At 33.6% G+C, this 20,397-nt stretch overlaps 1 protein-coding gene across 3 annotated transcripts in view; it reads right to left on the bottom strand.

Moving 5' to 3' along the window:
• Positions 1 to 20,397, bottom strand: part of LOC149788782 (uncharacterized) — a 119,691-nt gene that overhangs the window by 80,263 nt on the left and 19,031 nt on the right. For 2 of the 3 annotated variants that reach the window (XM_089974908.1, XM_089974907.1), the window contains exons 11-15: positions 19,236 to 19,349; positions 14,400 to 14,423; positions 13,610 to 13,780; positions 10,326 to 10,673; positions 6,287 to 9,509 (exon numbers count right to left, since the gene is read on the bottom strand). In XM_089974908.1, the coding sequence (XP_089831034.1) occupies positions 9,496 to 9,509; positions 10,326 to 10,673; positions 13,610 to 13,780; positions 14,400 to 14,423; positions 19,236 to 19,349 (671 nt within the window). In that variant the 3' untranslated portion in view covers positions 6,287 to 9,495. Of the gene's footprint in view, positions 1 to 6,286; positions 9,510 to 10,089; positions 10,674 to 13,609; positions 13,781 to 14,399; positions 14,424 to 19,235; positions 19,350 to 20,397 lie in introns of those variants that run through there. The other variant, XM_089974906.1, reaches the window with a different exon arrangement.

Raw genomic sequence — 20,397 nt, 5'->3', positions numbered from 1 at the left:
TCGCAACTACCTTGTAAAACGCATCACATAAGTCAACAGCAATATATATTAGCATTCACGGTAATACATGATATATGTTTCTTTTTGCAGGGAACTTGACGAGAATACGCTTTTTTATTGAACTTGTATCATATCATTTTTATGCATCCAATTTTTGTGTTCAGGAAGGGGAGACCTTTTCGACTGAACGCCAGCATAAGCACGCTGTGAGTCAAATTAATTAAATCACCTTTTTATGCTGCCTTGTGACATATTTGAGGTTTAGTTATTAATAATTCTCCCTAAATCCATACCCTACTGACCTAATTGGATCAAAGTAGCATCAATGGTTTGCAATCAGTTTGTAACATTTAGGTGGATCAGAATAAATTGATTTTGGAAATTTGTTGTCATAGAAAACATTGACATCGCAGTGACCATTTATCTTTGTTTGATATAGCACAGTAGCTAGAGTCGATGTTTTTTGCAAACATTTAATTACAGTCAATTCCCAATAGCGATGCAGTTCACTTTTGTACAAGACTAATGAACATACCTTTTAAAAAACTAGAAACGATTTAAATCTGCTATGAATCGTGTATGTCACAATAAGAAAGTGACGTCAAATGAAAAGAAAAGCTACATGATGGTGTATGAATATGATTTGGAACATATTTTCAGAAATTATCATTATCATGGTCTTTGTTTTTCGTCCTTTCATAATCATGGTAATCACAATTCACATAGTCTCAACTCATATTCCATCACGTTTAGTATAGTACGATTATGGAAGCATGGTTCCTCAATGTTTACTCTGTCGTCACCCAGCTGATCTTTTTTGCTTTATAAAATAAGACTAGGGGGATCTATTCTTCTAAAGGAAAGAAAATATGTATAAACATGTTAAGATTACCTATTTGAGAATATTCATAGCACATCAGCCAATAGATATTGTAAATTGCTTCCAAAACCTCCGACAGACCCATATGGGTCTTCAGTTTTCACATGAAGAGAACCACCGAAGTAAATGGTCAAAATTCATTATTAAGAAAGGAAATCAGTATTAATGCTAACAAACTAACTCAGATATTTCATAACCATTTAGACTTTGACCGGCTGTATAGAAGGGGAACTTGCGTTTTTTTAAGGTGTCATACTCTGCAAGGTTTTGTAGACTGTGAGATTAACAAGACTTTTTTCAGCACACGATATTGAATGCACCCAGTATATATGTTGTGTAATAACATGGAAAGATGAGACAACCCAGGTGAAGATGCTGCGAAGCTTTTACACATATCCAAGGAACAAAGGCGCAAACCCAACTCGATAATGGTTAGTTGCTTGTGTTCAAAAGAAGAAACAAAACAAGTGATTCTGCCCACTGATGTTTGTGAATGTCGTCCATCGCCAAAATTGCTTTCGAATGTATTCTATTTGATTATTATGCAACAACTAATTTAATATAATGTTGTCTCCAATGATCTCAAACGACATAATTCACCAACCTTACAATTGAGGCTGACAAAAACGTAGGTCACTATTGTCTATGTTTATCCCCAGTACAATGTATTCCTCAAGATATATGTATCCATGAAGTTTCGTGAAAACAGTCACTGAGAATCTGACGCAAATGCAAATATGAAATTTCTAGTGACTGGAGATCACTCTGACCTTTTTTTGCCTGTGCTGATATTAACCTTCATGTGAATAAACCAATCATAATTTGTGACCATCTATATACTACAGTATCTGCAAAAATAAACAGAAACTTTACACACCTGATTACTTCATGGAGGACAAAACGGTCACAACGATCTGAAAAGTGTTGAATATGTTTTAATCATGCTATGTGTTTCAGTAGTCTCTAGTATACTATGCTGAAGAGAAAAATCTCGCTTATTTAATTTGGCATATCTACATAACACAATCCTGTAGAAGGTGATGCTATTGAAAATAGTAAATATGATGTTGTGGTCTTTAGACCTTTCAAGATGTAAAATGTATTGTTTTTGACAAATTTGAGTTAATTCGTGATGATGTCATGTGTTTACTCTTAGGATCTTTTGGCTCAACTGATTTCTGATTAGTTGGCTGTTAACATACATAACCTTGATTACATTTGGAATGTTCTGGAAATGAGTAGTTGTCTGTCCTCTTTACTCTGAAATTGTGAATTAGTCTTAGTATTTCATATAAAGTTGGTGAATAACTGAAGTATTGTTCCTAAATTAAATATTTGTAGTGCAGACAATCATTTAATTTTGCTCAGTTTTTTCTTTTCTTTTAAGAGGATTCATTTATTCTAATTATTCATTGGACTTACAAGGTGCTCTTAAATTGTTGGACTAATTAACTATTTTGTAATTACTGTTGATTCATTTAAAGGCATTTTGGATCATATCATTGTGATACACCAATTGGTAACATATCAACATTATTCAAGGCTTTTCGTACATCAGTGCCATATATATGAATTCATTCGGATCACCACTGGAACTCATTTCGAATACTCTACACGTTGCGATTGATCTTTTAGAGCTCTATGTTATTTAATTCACAATAATGTAGTATATTTCTACAAGCTGACTATTGTTTGGCAGTTCAATTATTTGTTTAAGTTTACAAAATTTGTCGGAAGTTTTGTTACTTAGTTTAAGAATATGGAGTCGTATCAGTACTTTGTGAGCTTTTCTAAAAGATACAGATTCAAACAACTAAATCAAATAGAAGCCTCCAATTACATATGAATATACATACACAACAAAGAAGCGTATCACCGTGTCATCATCAGTTTAGATTTCTCAGCATAATACAGTAACTTCATTGAAACCAGCTAACGAAGAGAATCTACTAGATGAGGATCAAATGTAAAAATATAATAGTCCTTAAAACTGGCATAGGTAATCATGACTGATCAAAGGGCTGATAACTCCAAACTTCATTTACAGTGGTTGCAAAGAAAGAGCCAAATCATGCCTCTCATTTGGTCCCTGTACAAGTTATTGAATTCTGATGATAGATAAACTATTTTGCTTATTATGAATAACTCATTTTAGGCAGTACAAATTCCACAAAAAAGCTAATATATTCATTAACGACATAAAGTATATACAGTGCTAACTCTCACAAGACGCCTTTGTTAGGTCTGAGACATATTCTTACATTTTCAGCACATGCTGTATCTGATGCTGGATGAAATCCATCACACTGTCCTGAGCATTGCAGGCGTGTAACAGCAAAATCTGCATTAAAAGATCACTAAGCCTGCCTGTCTACACATTTTTATACTGGGGAATTTATTTCTGATATAAAACATAACAAATACGTATATACTTCTTATACAAAAAGCTTTAAAGCTAAATTTACAATACCAAGGAACCTTCATTGTTTCAAACATGATGTAATTACATCAGGTAACAATCTTCGCAACTCTACATCGGAAATAGATGCCCCAGTGGCTGCAAATGTTGTATTGTAAAAGTAGCTACCACATGTGTGTTATTTTGTGCAAATGTATGTGCATCTGCTACAAGTGTGCATGATTCTCATGCTTTTCTAAAGATATATTTCCAGATCATTTCCAGGTTTTATCCAGGATGAAATAAATCTTTTCAATGTTCATATATGACCATTTACGGTTGGAATTAAAATATATTTTAGATTGTAAATTATGCCTTTTCTAAATCTATGGTGCTTCGCTGTTAAGGCTCTCCAAACTATCTAAGTCAGAAAAGATGATTATGAAAAAACCAGAAACGTATCACACGAGATAGGTTTGACTATATTCCTATAATTTGGTATGTAGGGTTATTTCAATGTACATAATACAATTCCTGACTTTACTTTGATGACATGCATTGTCCTGGTATGTGGAACCAACATAATGAAGATAAGTTAGTTTTGTTTAATTTCAAAGATCTAATTCTAAAGCATGCTATCTATCTATCTATCTATATATCTATATATATATATATATATATATATATATATATATATATATATATATATGCGTGTTAAACGAACTAGATAATCCCTATCACTATATGAAAAAACAGTAAAATTAAAATATTATAATCTTATCTTGCAACGAAATTAATTGAATTCAACTGTGTCAATACAATTCCAAACAAGATTTTTCAAAGAACCTACACTCAAATGACGATTTTGTTGAAAATCCATCATTAAAATCATCTACAAAAGGGTTGCAAAATTTTGAAGAAAAAAATAAACCCTTTATAAATAGACATAGGTGTAGAAACAAAGACTAAATTGTTAGTAAATTCTACTGGTCTTCTTGTGATTCGATAAACCAGTTCCCTAACTGGTATTGATATAGGGGCTCATATCGTTGTTTAAAATACAAAATACAAGGGATGACAATTTTCCATTTCCTCTGCATTATATTCAAGATCTGAAAGCAATGTTTCAAGTTACATGTCAATGTATAATAGTTTCGCACCAAAGTTCACCTCAGATATTCCACCTTTTGGTCAAAACATTTGGCTTAAAACGGAAAACAGTCATTTTATTATTCCTGGTTTTGTTTAAATATTCCACCCGATTTTCACATTGGGGTCCGAGCAACTGCACATCGAAAATTTAGAATAAGCCACCACTATGCGGTAGCAGCATAAGGTAGTTGCATGCCAGCGGCCCTAGCGAATTTAAAGGACGTTATAATGACTTATACCTGCATGAAATCGATAGGAAAATGATTTATTGTTTCATAAATGGCAATTATTATAATCGTGATGTCTTTAGTCCACTGACATACTTGACGAAATTACAACATATATGAAAACCGATACATTATTCGCCATTAGGATTACTAGTCACATGACTTCACAAGGCTCAAACAAACTACGTTTAAAGTTCATTCGTCATGTGATATCAACAACTCCGTCTTAATGTTATTGTGCAAATTTTAAATTATATTAAATGCACGTTAGGGTGAGATATATTTTGTAAACTCCACAAAGAATAAAACTGTCCGCGTATTCATTTTGAGAAGAAGATACATGTCGCTATCGCAGCTATCTGGCCAGTCACATTCATCAAGCACAGAGAATTTAAACGTGTTTATCACATGGCACAACAAAACATCGTGGATCACGGAGTACATAGAGAGAATATAGTATTATTTCGTTTTTGTCGTTTTTATTAAAGCCAGTATACAACGTGTATTACATTTTTAATTCTTTATATCACATTTTTGGTTTGTGAGATTTGTGTACTCGTGCAACTAGCGATGCAAATAGGAGTACCATGTCAAATGTCATGACTGCCGTATTTTTGTCTCATCTTTCAGAAGATTAAATATATAATGGTTTAGTGCTCTCAATTTCTAAGACAATATATAATTTTAATATCGATTTCAATCAGGTATGACTCCATTTAACAAAGAATTTAACGAAGACCATCTGGTAAGCGGCTAAGCTTTGAGCCACCATGTCAGCCTCTTGGGGTGCAAGACTGGTTTTCGTACCCTCCAAGTAAGGAAAAATACTGATATCGTGCAGTCTGTGATCAAAATCTACTAGACGAATATACTGCACTGATTGGTAGGATTGACCAAACAAATATGCGTACGGCAAACGATCCATACTGCAACCTCCGAATAGGTTGGTCAGAACTCAGTAAATTTAACTCATGATCAGTTCAGGTAGGATTCGATTACCTAATTGTTTCAGTCTTCAAATGGTGGCTAAAAATGTCAAGCTTTTTGCATTTTTTGCATCAATGTTTTCAAAACCCAACGACTTTTCACTGTCAGGAAAAAATATATTTTCCCTCAATTTTTTTTTCTCGGATTTCAAGGTTGCAAGGGAACCCTGTGTTTGTAATGTGCAGCTATATAATGTAGTCCATATAGTTATTCAGTACCTTTCTGTGATACACATTGTCTAGATGAAAGTTGTTAGCTTGGGCACTCACATACTTGAAGAATAAATACAAGTTCTTGAGAGAAGTAAAGAAATTTCAAAATTTTCATTTAATCAAGTAAACATTGTATTACAGAATCCTTTTGTAGTAATCTTCTGTTGCCATATAAATGAGGTAGTATATGTTTTTGCATGGACTTTATCAAATCATGGGGGTGGGGTGGGGTGAGAGTCTACACAAAATATGGCAGCTTAAACATGCCGTTCCTGATAAACTATATAGCCTTTCCATGGAAGTATCCATTCACTAATATGTGCAAACACATAAAAATATTTAAAATAAAGACATTTGAATATGTGCAAATTATCAAACAATTTTACACTATATATCAATAATTGCTTTGCATGACATAACTAAAAAATACCCTCATTCTTGCTTGTCTTCTTTTAAGAATGTGCCGAGTTTAGTCGGCTCTAGTTGTCTTCAGGCTGCAATGGTATGTCTTTCTCCACTGGATTTTACTCAATGACCTTTCCTTCCGCTCCCTCCTAAAGGTCACTCAGAGTTGTAAAGCAAGCTGATTTCTTCAGTCAGGGTGATAAGAAAGGATTAACATCTGAGTTTATTTTAGGGTGTGTATCTTCTCTAGTACACATTATAAATGGTAATGTGCGTCAGTTGTCTTGGTAATGAACTTTGATATTTTAACGTGCTTCATATTTCTAAATTGGTGTATTCATGAGTAATTTTCAAAATATTACGAATATATTATTATAATCGTTTTTACATTTGTGTCATGATGAATGCATAATCTCCTTTCTACTTTTCTAGTTGATGCTACAGGTGGTATAAAGCATCTACTTGTGTTTTAAAGGTCTTATTTATTACAATAAGAACAAAGTTACGTACACAACTGAAGTCTCGGTCTCTATATAAGACTACCAGAGGATGTGTTTCAATATTTTACAAACCCCATCAATTCGAATAATTTTCGTACAACAAAATATATTTAAACAGAGCTAGAACAAATAGTTCTAAATAACTTATAATACTTCCTCTCAAATCAAAAGTGAATATGAAAGGTATCAGAAACAGAAGAATATCGTGCTAACCGTTCTTGACACGTTGCGTGATTTGTAGGCTGGTTGGTTTTTACTTCGATGCACACGATATATAGCCTATAATTATGCAAGTGTAGGTTCCTTTCATTCTTCCCGGGACATGCCGATCACTACCGAGCATGTATTTCAAGATGGAGACGGTATATTCGTCGCGCTTCATACGAGGATTTCTGAGCGCTATTATTTCATAATGAGATACTCTACATACTTCGCATTAATTACAAATTGCCTTTTACATAGTATTTATTAAAATTAGATAGATAAATGTCAAAATACTATCATAAGAATATTCACTCTCATAAGTACTACTATGCCCTTAAATTAAGAACAATGTACAAAAAATATAATATCCATGCAGTGTTTGTCATATTACCTGATCTGTTTATATCATAATTATGGGATAGTGATGCAGACGTAGCAGCAAATAATTCAATACAAATACGACTTATCAAGTCCTGTTAACATTTGTTCTTCTAAGCTGTCATATTTGTGTAATGTTTCGGATTATTGGGGTTTAACACATTTTTTAGCACACGATTCACGTGGCAGCAAGTCAATTTTTGGACAAAGATTTTGTGAAGAGTCATAAAACCCACGGGAAGCTACTGGCAACCTTTATCCCATACCCACTAAGTCAGGACTGATACCCACACAACATGGGTAAGAGCAGTGAGTTGAAAATGTGAGTACCTCTGACCACCAAGCCATCTTGGGGCCAATCGCCTGCAAGTTTCAACCTTTACAACATTTGATCAGCCCCGAAAATACTTTCCAATCTGTCCTATTTTCATTATTATGTAAAGATATTTTGATTCACGGGATGTAATTTCTCAAATACTCTGCCATGATATCATTCATCTTGCAATGTCAAAAAAGTAGGCCACTGTGATTTACTTTTATCCAAAAGAGTATACTTTCTCAAAATAAACTCAGCCATGAAAGTCCATGACTACATGATTTAGTCTGAAAATAGGAATGAAATGGACACATGCAGTTTATATTCACTGGAGATGGATGATGTGCCCTCCTTTTGCTTGTTGTTGTAGCCTCAATGATGAAGACAAACCAGTCAGATTTGGTGGACAGCAGTGTTAGAGAAAATGCACAGAAACTTTACACATACTTACTCCAAGAATGGAAGCACAGTGGAAAAAGTGATGACTAGTCTATATCACAATGCTATGAAGTTGAGTCACATTATGCAGACAAGTCTCAATTGTGCTGTACTTTTGAGACACCGTATGAATGTAAGTCTCGGTATTGCTAGGCACTAAGCAGGCATGTCCCCATTATCATATGCATGCAAGTTTCAAGTGTCGATGCAGTTGATTCACCCTATGCAGGCAAGCCTAAATCATCCTATTCAGTTGAGTCACACTATGCAGGCAAGTCTCAATTATGCTATGAAGTTGAGTAACACTATGCAGGTCAGTCTCATTTATCCTATGAAGTTGAGTAACACTATGCAGGTCAATTCTCATTTATGCTACGTAGTTGATTCACACTATGCAGGCATGTATCCATTATGATAAGCTATTGAGTCTTATCTATGATATTCTGGTGAGAAATAACTTGCAATTAATGCTGCATGTCTACATTAAACAATCCTGTAAAAGTTGCCGCTGTCCAAATGTACGTTCTAACAATCTTAACAAGATTATATGTTTTAGATAAAAGGTCATCAAATGTGCAGGCATCATCAAAGAAAACAATAACGCAGACACAAATGTGTAAAATACTCACTTTTTCCACAGGAGGTGATATATTTGTACATGCGTTCCAAATATTCACATTGAAATGCATTATAAATTACAGACGCATGTTGTATACTAAGCTATAAACAAGTACGCATTAAAAGTGGCAAGTTTGGGGTCTAACAAATTTAGTATTTTTTCTTTTCTTTCCACATCCATGCTTTAATATTTGATTTTTTCAATTGCTGCAAACCCAGTGAACCGTAATTATTATTTAAAACGACTATCATTTTGCAATTTTAATTTCGACAACTGTTTCCTGGCTAGATGGGTCTGAATTAGACCAAATAAGTACTGTATTAAATTAAACTGTGCAGATGATATGCATGTTTAGTGGAATAACTCTGGGATGAAGCGTCAACACAAATGATGCAAGTGGCAAGCGTTCTCAGATAGCCACCAAGGTAAGTTTCCAACCCACAGTGACAGGAGTGAGACCTCAGTGAGCACTTCTGACCACCCGGCCACCAGAAACCAATCTCCAAAGAGCAAGTTCAGACGTTTATTAAATGTGTCCTGCCCAAATAAGTTTGCTGCCGCTTACATGGAACAGTTTGTCATATTCATATACATATCAGGAAAAGCAATTAAAATCAAACAATGGCATTCTAAATGACAAGTCCTGAACAGGCAAATACATCATAAATTCAAAAAGAAAAGGCACTGTAAAATCAAATTTCACTTATCTTCTCTTCTTTCCGGAAGTGCAACTAGTTCAAAGTTTAAAAAAGTATACTTCGATGATGTGTGTGTATCGTCTATTTCTGCACGACTGAAAAAGGTCAGAAAATGAATAACCAGATTACATGCAACGTTAAACCTATTAGAGTACATGTTCACAACTTTGGAAGAACACAAATACAAAAAGTCAACTATTTCCCAATATATGTTTTTTCACTAAAATGACCAAGTACTCTGACATTACTGAAACCTATATGGGTAACACAAACTTATAAACAAAACATCAACATCATTATAGTGATGTTACAACATATATATATATATATATATATATATATATATATATATATATATATATATATATATATATATATATATATATATATTTATATATGCGTATGTGTACACAAACAACACTGAGCAATATTGATCAAGATCATGAGTCTATGTGCATCACAACAATATTTCATACAACAATGAAATCCATTGGCCAAGGTCATCGTTCTCACCACCACTTGAATTATATACACACCCAATACCGAATAACACAGATCAAGAGGATTAGCAGCAATTCAATAGCCATACTGGACATACAAAACTAATTATGATATTTGTACACATTAGACTATGATGGGCTGTTGTAATATATGCACAAGCATATCTGGATATATATGGAGAGACTCGAATCTGCCACATTTATGCATACAATAGCATATCATGGTATGCACTGGCTGGATTATAATCGTTAGCCGTTATGTAGAGCGGCATATCGAAGTCTATATTGCAAAAATTAGATCCGCTGCATTTATGCATACAACAGCAAATATGTAGCTATACTATTCTCTGCTGCTGCACATTATTTAAAGACATACAGAAACTTGGATTAAATTGAATCCATATAACTTACGTGGGTAAATACTTTCAGTGAAGAGTTCCGTGCTGATGGTTCTTTGGTCGAATTCGTGGTACACTCTCACTGATAGATTCCCCATCAGTTGCTGGAACAGCTTATCATCATGGCTTTTAAGTGTACTTGTGTCGATAATTATATGCGTGTTACCCATGCGGAGCCTAATTATTTGTGACCATGTGCTCAATGGGAAATGATCTGGGTATTTTATTCCACCAATAAACCAATCATATTGAAGGTTACTCTGCTCTAAAGGATCTGTTTCAGCTAAGATCGTAAACTTAATGATGTCACCTGGCTGTATCTTCTGCTTTTCTGGTAAACCGGACAAGATGTTGATTGGATCTGTAATGATAATAATAATAATAATAATAATAATAATAATAATAATAATAATAATAATAATAATGGCAATTAGAAAGATGGTAACAACAATACAAGTAAACTAGAAAATGTACGTGACTGCCAGACCTTATGGTAATGATTTATTTGCTATGATATTTGAAATTATTTCTGAAAATACTGCAAGATTTTAATATTCACCACTGGCTTTGAGGCCATAGGCAGGTGCTAATATACATTACAGTTCCAGATGTTGTATCCAATTCTTGGACGGAGCTGGAGGGTGTGGACACATTACCCTTGACAAGATGAAAACACTTCCAAACATCCTACCTGTTAGTTCTTAGCTTTAGTTTAAATGTTCAGCTATATCCAAACTGTTCCATCTGATCAGATGCAGGACTAATCTTATGTCATCAGGACCTTCTTTGCAATGTATGAATACTTTTAAAACATCTTATTTCATGTCTTCACTTAAATTTGTATGTGATTATGATTTTTCTTCACAACATATGAAATAATGCAATTAACGTCTGCAAGAAATATATTTTTGAGAACAAGTCAGTTTGGGAGCAGCAGACATGACAACCCCAAGCGATGAAAAAGTGTAATCCAAGTGGACAAAAAGAGTAATCCGAGCAGAAAATGAGTAATCCACATATAACATGATAATAAGTCAATGAACATATGAGCAAAATGATTTATTAATCCCTCTGTACTTTTAATATCAATTGCTACTTCAAGTTTTCGTATATAACACTTACAGTTTTACAAATCAACATACTCTCATACCGCATTTCAAAACACTTTGTACTAGCTGAAACTATTATTGTTTTGCACACTAGTAGAGCACTAAATGCTGGGTTACAAAGGCTGGATCTGAATTCAATTTCAATTTTGTTAACAATACTGAACAACCTCTCACAGTCAGTATTGGAATGATAAAGTACCAGTATTCCTTTCATAAGAATAGGAAATGTATATCCTACAGATATCATGCCTTTTAGCTGTGAAATAAGATGGAGAAAAAAACTCTTTCCGCATGAAGTACATTGTCAGGTAGAGCGTAAACTTGATACTTAAGGTGTCATCTTTAAATTTATCAGCATCCTTTCCTGCAGCACGGTGCATCATATAACAGAGACAAACAGATATGTACAATGATGGAGACATTTTTTTCAAAATATAAAGTTCAGCTTCTTTATGAATTCCAGTCATGACTGATGCAGTATCAGCTGAAAACCCCGTACAGTTTGGCCAACTTATGTTTATACAAACTATTATCAAGCAGTAAAAAGATGTTTTCTCCAGTGGGATCTACTGTTATTTCTGGTAATAAAAGACGAGCACTCTCACTCTGCCCCTTTCGTTGTCAAAGTCTCTTCTACAGACTGCGTACAACGGTTTGTCCTAAACACTGCTCCTGTTTGTTGCAATAATAATCGGCATAATTTTCAAGGCTTCTGCAATTTTAAGTGCAAATACTTCTGCCAAACACTTAATATTAGATGATTTTGTTCTTGCACATGCATATTATCTGCAATTTTGGAATCAGGAAACATCCATTTCAGCAAAGGACCAATGTACCCTTCAACAGCGAGGGTTAGTCCGTGTTATATTAAGAACTCGGTAGATATCACCTCTGCATTTATACAATTCTTGTCCACAATTTAGGTCTGTTGTAGCAAAGACATTACCTTAGTGCTGGAGTTAGTAATGTGAAGCAACAGAGAAGCTTCATGTAACAAGTGGTTATTTATTGATCAGTAATTTAACTCGTACATGAAGAACAAGTCCGGAATATCTGGTTTACATAGATATATGTTGGCGGTGGCTGAACATGCTGATGGAATGAAAGAATTAGGATGAAATTGGCAGCAGGATGGAGATTTAAAGCAACCTTCTCAATGGGTGTTGTCAATAGTATTGTGTTAGTCTGACAGAAAGTGCATATGCCGGCATCAGCTGTCTTAAATGAATGCTCAAGTTAATATAACTACAAAGAACTAAATACTTGTCTAGGTTAAGTTTTGTTTTGCATCGATTGTTCACCCCTTGCCTTGATACGAGTATTTCTATGAAGCTAGTATGGATACAATGATATATCGATTATTCGTTTCACCCATACTGATTACCACTTAAATGTTTATTTCATTAGACAGACAGACTGATCACCACTCGAATGGCATAAATATGAGCCATTGTGATTGATTCCAATTTTTGAGGTTCTTTATTAAAAACTGTTTCAACTAGGCTGAGCTTCTGAGTGTAATGAAAAACATTCAGATGCAATTCATCAATGTCTGGGTGGGTGTCGGGGTAATATGCAATTTTTTTCAAGGAACATTCATATGTCAGAAGTGTTAAATTGTTCTATATGTGACAGTTTCAATTTTCTGTTTAAAATGACACACTTTTTTGAACTTTGGGATGTATTATAGGCCTGATGCAGCATCAATTAAATGTGAAATGAAACACTAAGATATATAGATAGCTATATGCCGTTCTTTGAAGTCTTGCCCAAACAATCCATAGTATCATTCAGGTCTCATTCCTACAAATAAGAAGAATATGATGACATAAATAGGTCCGCGTTACTCCAATGCTAAATATGCACTGACCTGATTGTGTTGTTGTGCCTTAAGACATCAAATTGTTTTAATTTTAATCAAATTTGAAATACTTGAATTATTTCGTAACGAATATATATATAACACAGGCCATAATATATTTGTGTTCCAATCCTGCAACTCTGAGATATACTTGTGCTGCTTGCCAGACAATTTTCTCTGTATTATATGTTGTTGTCGCTCATATTTTTACACAAAATCAATGTTTTGTTCTTTTGTTTTGTCCGTTGACCATTAGATGCAAGTTATGCACTTTTAAGCTGAAAAAATGTGGGATGGTTATAACCTCTAAATCGTCCTGATGCTTACCAAGTACTGTGAGGCAGGCATCCGCAAATGTGATCCCCACAATGTCTGGTTTTGGATTTGGGCCGTACTCTCGAAAGTTATGAACGAGACACTGTAGACACATTGAGTCAGTCTTCTTAACATTTGGAATGGTCAACTGTCTTAAATCAGCTGAGAAATGATACTTGCTGTCTGGAAAAAATAAATGAATAGAGCAAATATATTAATTAATAAATAGAACAAGTAAATAGGTAAACGGAACAAGTGAATGAGGAAACACCACATATCAATGTAGAACAATATATATATATATATATATATATATATATATATATATATATATATATATATATATATATATATATATATATATATATATATATATATATATATATATATATTTATATATATATGTGTGTGTGTGTCAATTATCTGAACTTTTTACTTAGGCAAACACATGAATATCTTTTGGCTTTACAGTTTTAACTTGATATTATCCACACAATTCTATGTTGTATATTGAGTCAATTATTCCAGGGGTATAAAGCTTGTTTGAAATTTTCTGTTTTGTACAAGAAATAGAAAAACCAAAGAGACTGTCATTTTCTATAATGGAAATAATTATTTATCTACAAATAAAACTATATAACATAAAAGCATGAAAGAAAAAGTCATGAACGCTTAGGTAAATAAAGTAAAAGACATGGAAATTAGTCGATACATGTTTTGTCAAACGTAAATCTGCAGAAATGATGAATTTGATTTAGGAATTGCACTGGTAGATATATATATATAACAATTATAAACTTACCTATCACTTTCTCTTTGTCATATGCTGTAAAGACAAGAAAAGCAAAACTATTGTGATGTAATGTGATTTGGATTTTTAACGTAGCTTTAACAATTTTTCAGTCATATCGCTACGATGTATGCAATTTGCCAGTTTATAGTGATATCTAGCACTGAGGCATCATGCCGCAGACACGTAACATGATGTCCCACCAAGTCACATTATCCTGACACCAGGCCGACCAGTCATAACACTAACCTCTTAATGGTATGACTCGGCCGAGGATCGAGCCCACTACCTCCCACATTCGAGTCGGACGCTCTACCCAATAGACCACAGGAGCGGTCGCGAAAATATGAATCTTTTCCTCCTGAATGTACCTAAAAAGATATGCTTGTTCTAAATGTTTCGATGTTATCTTACAAATAATGAGTGATCTGATTTATTATATGATTAATTTAAATAGTTTGATTTCATATGAATATGTGCATGTTCTACTTTTAAGGGTTTTTCTCTTGTCTTTGAAACAATGGCTATCCATGCGGCATCAAAATGCTACAAAATGACACCAGTCGATGCTAACATTGAACAAACTGAAACATCAACCAACATTGACTGACCATTAGCCAAAGATATGGCTGACATAGCTGCATACTATGGAAAGAAACAATTCATAATTGGATTGGGATTGAGGTTAATAAATTAAAGAGTAATCAGGTATTACGGATCTTTCCAATCAGCACAACGAACAAATACATTTCTTAATCTTAAAAATGGGGTAATTTTCCATATTATGATGAATGGTTCTAATTATTATTGTTCAAAATATAAAGTGTTGTCTACTTTAAGAAACTTACTAGTGCGTGTGTTTTGTGTGTTCTGGACTTTTAACGTAGCTTTAATAATCCTTCACTCGTATCACTATGATGTCTGCAGTGTAATAGTTTATAGTCATGTCTAGCCCTAGTGTATCATGCCGTAAACATGTAGCATCATGTCTCACTCAGCCACATTTTCTTTACCCCAGGCCAACCAGTCTAACGCTGACCTCTTAATGCTGAGGACTATGTGATTTTTACAAGTCTTTGGTATGACTCTGCCGTGGTTCAAACCCGTAACAGCTGCATCAGAGGCAGATGATCTAACTACTCGGCCACAAGAACCGTCAAAAGCACTTGTAATGACAACAGTCATATATTATTTGATAAACGATTCACCACTGAATTATTTCAGTAATTGAACATTTAAGATTGGAGAATGAAATATTCCTTATTGGCACAGATAAAAGAAACCTTGTACATTCCAGTACGATCGTCCATACTATCAGTGACAGTTACTATGTATATAAAACCTGAAGGGGTCATAACCTGTCAGAAAATGTCTTGTAAAATAATGTAAGTGTCCTCATGAGTATTTATGAATAATATCTCAAATAAATCAACAGGTTGCATGGGCATGCAATGCTAGCTAGTAACAATATAGACCAAACAGTATTTAGAAAGGCTCCTTCAAAAAAGCTACTATTAATTTTGGAACTTTGTTTTGTATTCTTTCGTTGTAAATGATTTACCCATGCATACTGATTGATGCTACAGTGTGAAATCTGGGTAACAAGTATTTAGTGGTGTACCTATTACAATGAGATCCATTAAAATATGAAACTTGAATGGCACCCGATTCTCTTAACTGTTACTTCCTAACACTATTCAAAACATCCATCAAGCTAATAAACATATCCAAATTATTATGTTACATTAAAGAAACCCTTATCTTATAGACTATACTAGCTGTTCAAGGTCACAAATTTCGTGTCCACATATCTAGTCATATACGCCCTATGAATACTGAAAATTCGTATACAAATTTGTGAATTTCAATTACCTGGTTGTGAATGACTTTTCAATCGCTCATTAATTTATTAAGTTGGATTCAATGTCTTTCATCAACTCCATGAAGAAGGCATGAAGAGTATGACTGAAGGAACACCCCCCAAAAAATCCCCACCTTTGTCTTTACCAAGAGAAATCGCAAATTTGAGATGTTAAAGTTTTTGTTATGAATACAAATAATAACTCCCATGTGATCCTGAAACCACTTGTCTGGTGGACATTTGTCAAAGAGCCATAAATGGCAAGAAATCTAGTTGTACAGTAAAGACACGACTCAAGGTCACAAATTTCGTGTCCATATGTCTAGTCCGATACTCCCTACTGAAAATGGATATAAAATTTTGTAAATTTCAATAACCTGCTTGTAACTGACCTTTCAATCTTCAGTGATTTATTCAGTTGGATGTCAATAACTTTCATCAAATCCATTAAGGAATCATGAAAAGTACGATTGAAGGTAAAAAAGAAAAAACCCACCTTTGTCTCTACAAAGAGAAAACAACAATATATCATTTGTTAAGAAACTAAAGTCCCATGAGATAGTGAAATCACTTGTCTGGTTGACATTTGTCTAAGAGCCATAACTGGCAACATATTGGGTCAGAAGGATGATTTTGTATAAATTATTTTCTAATTCTTCTGATTTCAATAGTTATATATTTTCTTAAAGAGGCTCTATTTTCATTGATATTTGATATGCATGCCAATCACTTGCCTACTCTCTATAATGATCCACTTTTACAATATAGTTAATATATTAAGAGTAATCTATCAAAACAATGAATAGTCATTAATAGTGAAACTTTATCATAGAATATATTTTTTCCATCTTATAAACATAATTTTGTGATTTCGATTTTGTTTCGTAGGTTTGCAAAAACCCAGTCATATTGACACAGTGTATGCAGTGTGGCATCTTATACTGATGCCAAGCACTGGGGCATCATGCCACAGACATATATCATGATGTCGCATTCAGTCACATTATCCTGACACCAGGACAACCAGTCATAACACTAACATCTTAATGCTGAGTGAGGCAGCTACTAGCATCAATTTTATAAGTCTTTGCTATTGCTCAACCAGGGTTGTTAGCTTATCATAAATGTGGTCACCGTTACCATCTTGCATTCTTAGGGTCTAAAATAAATGCATCCAATTCAAAACGACCTGGTCTTGAATAGCAACAGCAATCGAAAAAGAATATCAACATAAAATTTAGGTAAGGTCACTGCAACATGAAATATAGGTCACACTACATTACATATGTCAGTCCCCTCCCAATGTTTCATGATACTAAGTAGGATGGTATTCAAAGACCATGCCAAAACCGTGCATTGATCATGAGTGAAATACAAACATCCATCCACTAGCAGTAAAATATGCAATATATATGAGCTTCAGTTGTTGCAATATTGAGACTCAAATGCATACAATCAAGTTTTATGACTCAAGTATAAATAGGCCTTAACAAACCTAATACAGAATTTAACCAAATTATTAAAACATGAAATGAACCTTAGTGACCTATGATTGCGACGAGACTGAAGTACTAATGAAGATGCATTCATTTACTAAGTTTCATCATACCATGTAAAACTGTAGATGCTCTACCAAATGAAATACTGCTGTTACTGTTTTATGATATGTGACCATATTTCAAGGTGTACTAAAATAATTCTGTACAAATGTTATAGTCTTTCAATAGTCATTCAAATGTATTCTGGGGATTTTGAGAATCTGCTTTTTTAAATGTTTATCTGCCTTAGTTCTTATGGCCATATCTAAATGGCATAATTTGTTAAATTTTAGATGGTCTTTAAGACAGGAAGGATCAGTCAAACTTGACCAATTTCCTTTCAACTTTGAGAAGTTATTATTTTGCCTTGATGTCAATAGTGACAGTACTAAAATATCACTCCGTAACGTCTTATAGGTTTTAATGTTTCTCTCTTTTTAGTAATGTCAGCCATATGTGTGGGTTCACTGGCATAATTCTATAAATCGGACAAGCACCCATCCTAAGATGCTGTCAAAAATTTGGCCAAATTCTGTTTGAGATTGTTTGAGACATCATTGGCATTTCTTTTCTTCCATTTTAAGCAACTGTAGCGATATTTTAGTCATCATCACTTCCACAAATCTGAAATGCCTTATGCCAAAAAGCTTACTATTTCACTCTGTAATAGCCTGTTCTGTGACTTTTGATGTGCAATTGTAACTTTGTTTTTTTAAAATAATTTGTTCATAATGGTAGCTCTATTTGTACATATCTCAATTGTATTATGCTATGATGTGTATAGTAATTTGCTACAAATAGGTCCAAAAATTGGGGAGTAGATGAAATTAGAAACTGTGTACATGATGGTTTAGTGCCATGTCAGCTAAAAATGTAGATAACTTTAAAAGTCTTGATTTTAGAATGCTTCATGTCAAATGGATTCCATGTCTGTTGCGATGTCATTTCTTGTATATTTTTAGTCATATAATCCATATTTGATACAGCAGAAGAGCCTTCTGTTCGTAAAAGTACAATTTTGTTCAATGTTTTTTTTTTTTTATCAAATTTGTATAAGGTGTGTCTATTTTTAGCAAGGCCAGTCATATTAGATTGCCTACCCACATCATTCAAATAGACTTGAAAAGCCTTAAAGCCAGAAGGATTTTCATCAAAAAAGGTCCTGAGTCCCGGGTAAAGTTCTGTTGAAGTTTTGGGCTTTTTTAAACAATTAATAAAAGGGGTTGATCTGTTATTGGTGATGGCAGTTACAACTGAACACCGAAAGGAATCATTTGTTGATATTCAAAAGCCTTAACAATAAGTTTTTCTTTCTCCCTCATTTGTTATTTGTCTTAAATTGTGCTTGCTATATTTTGTAATTATGGCCACAATGCAGAGCCATTACATACAATTACATGGATTAATTGAAAGGGGACCTAATAAAGAAAATTAAATAGTGATACATACCACATCTTTTCTCATCTGATCCATCAGCACAATCGGCGTGCTTGTTACATCTCTCACTGGCATTTACGCAATTCTTCAAATCAGCACACATAAAATCTGTATTCACCTTGCAGCCTGAAGTAGACCAGGTCTCTTACAAGGGTTGATGTTCCAAATGCCAAGTGAAAAGAATTTATAAGAATCCACCTGCATTGTTTCTTCCTTTCATTTATTTTTATCTGCATGAACTATTCTCAACAAACCCCAATATATCTTGTTTGGCTTTAAAAAATCATATATTTTATATACTTTAAGTAACATGTCCACAAAACATGTATAAAAATGATATATGACTTTGTAGCCTGAATGAAGAACTCCAGATGATTGAATTCATTTTACATAATACATTGCTTGATTAAGATTCGTTTTTATTTGGCAATATTGCAGTAACCATGTTAAACGACTATATAGTTCACTAAGCAATTATATCTCTAAATGTATTTGTAATAAACAATCATGGCACCATTAAGACATCCATGGTACCACTGAGATATATTAAAAAATCATGCACAATTAAAAAAGCCATGCTATGACAACTGACTGCATTAGTTCTAACTACAAGACAGTATGTTCCATTTTTCTGACTAATGACTATATGCCTATTCAATGTATTCAGTGATATGTATGGATGTAATGTCATAATACACTTTAAGACTAAAGAATGTGACACGCGGAGAAGTTAAAGCACCAAATGCAAGAACTTTGCAGTTAATAAAAGCTTCCAATCTTCTGGCGGAATTTTCTGGAACAAACTTCCACAGTAATGTTCTTTCTTTCTATTATTTCCTCATTTTCCTAGTAGTAAGAGAATTACGCTATTATATATTATCAACATCAGATGAGTTGGTAAAACATTATCAACTTATAAAATTCATAATCAAATACGTTTCCAGGAAGAAAAAAAAAACATTAAAAATTGTTGATGAAAATAAAGCCTACCAAGATTAAGTCATAAAACGTTATGCTAGTTCTGTGTTTGCACAATATTTTAGAAACACTTTAAAAGAATGCAACCATGCCAAGATTCTGCTGAAATACACTTGAAGCAATAAATATCATTTAAGTAAATACAGTATTATTATCTTGAATAAACGATATACAGATTAAGGTGTTTAGAGACCAA

The sequence above is a fragment of the Sinohyriopsis cumingii genome, chromosome 11 (assembly GCF_028554795.1).
Source record: "Sinohyriopsis cumingii isolate HCF-2022 chromosome 11, ASM2855479v2, whole genome shotgun sequence".
Lineage (NCBI taxonomy): Eukaryota > Metazoa > Mollusca > Bivalvia > Unionida > Unionidae > Sinohyriopsis > Sinohyriopsis cumingii.
Note: the sequence above shows the minus strand (reverse complement) of the source record. Positions and strands in the feature narration are given on the sequence as shown.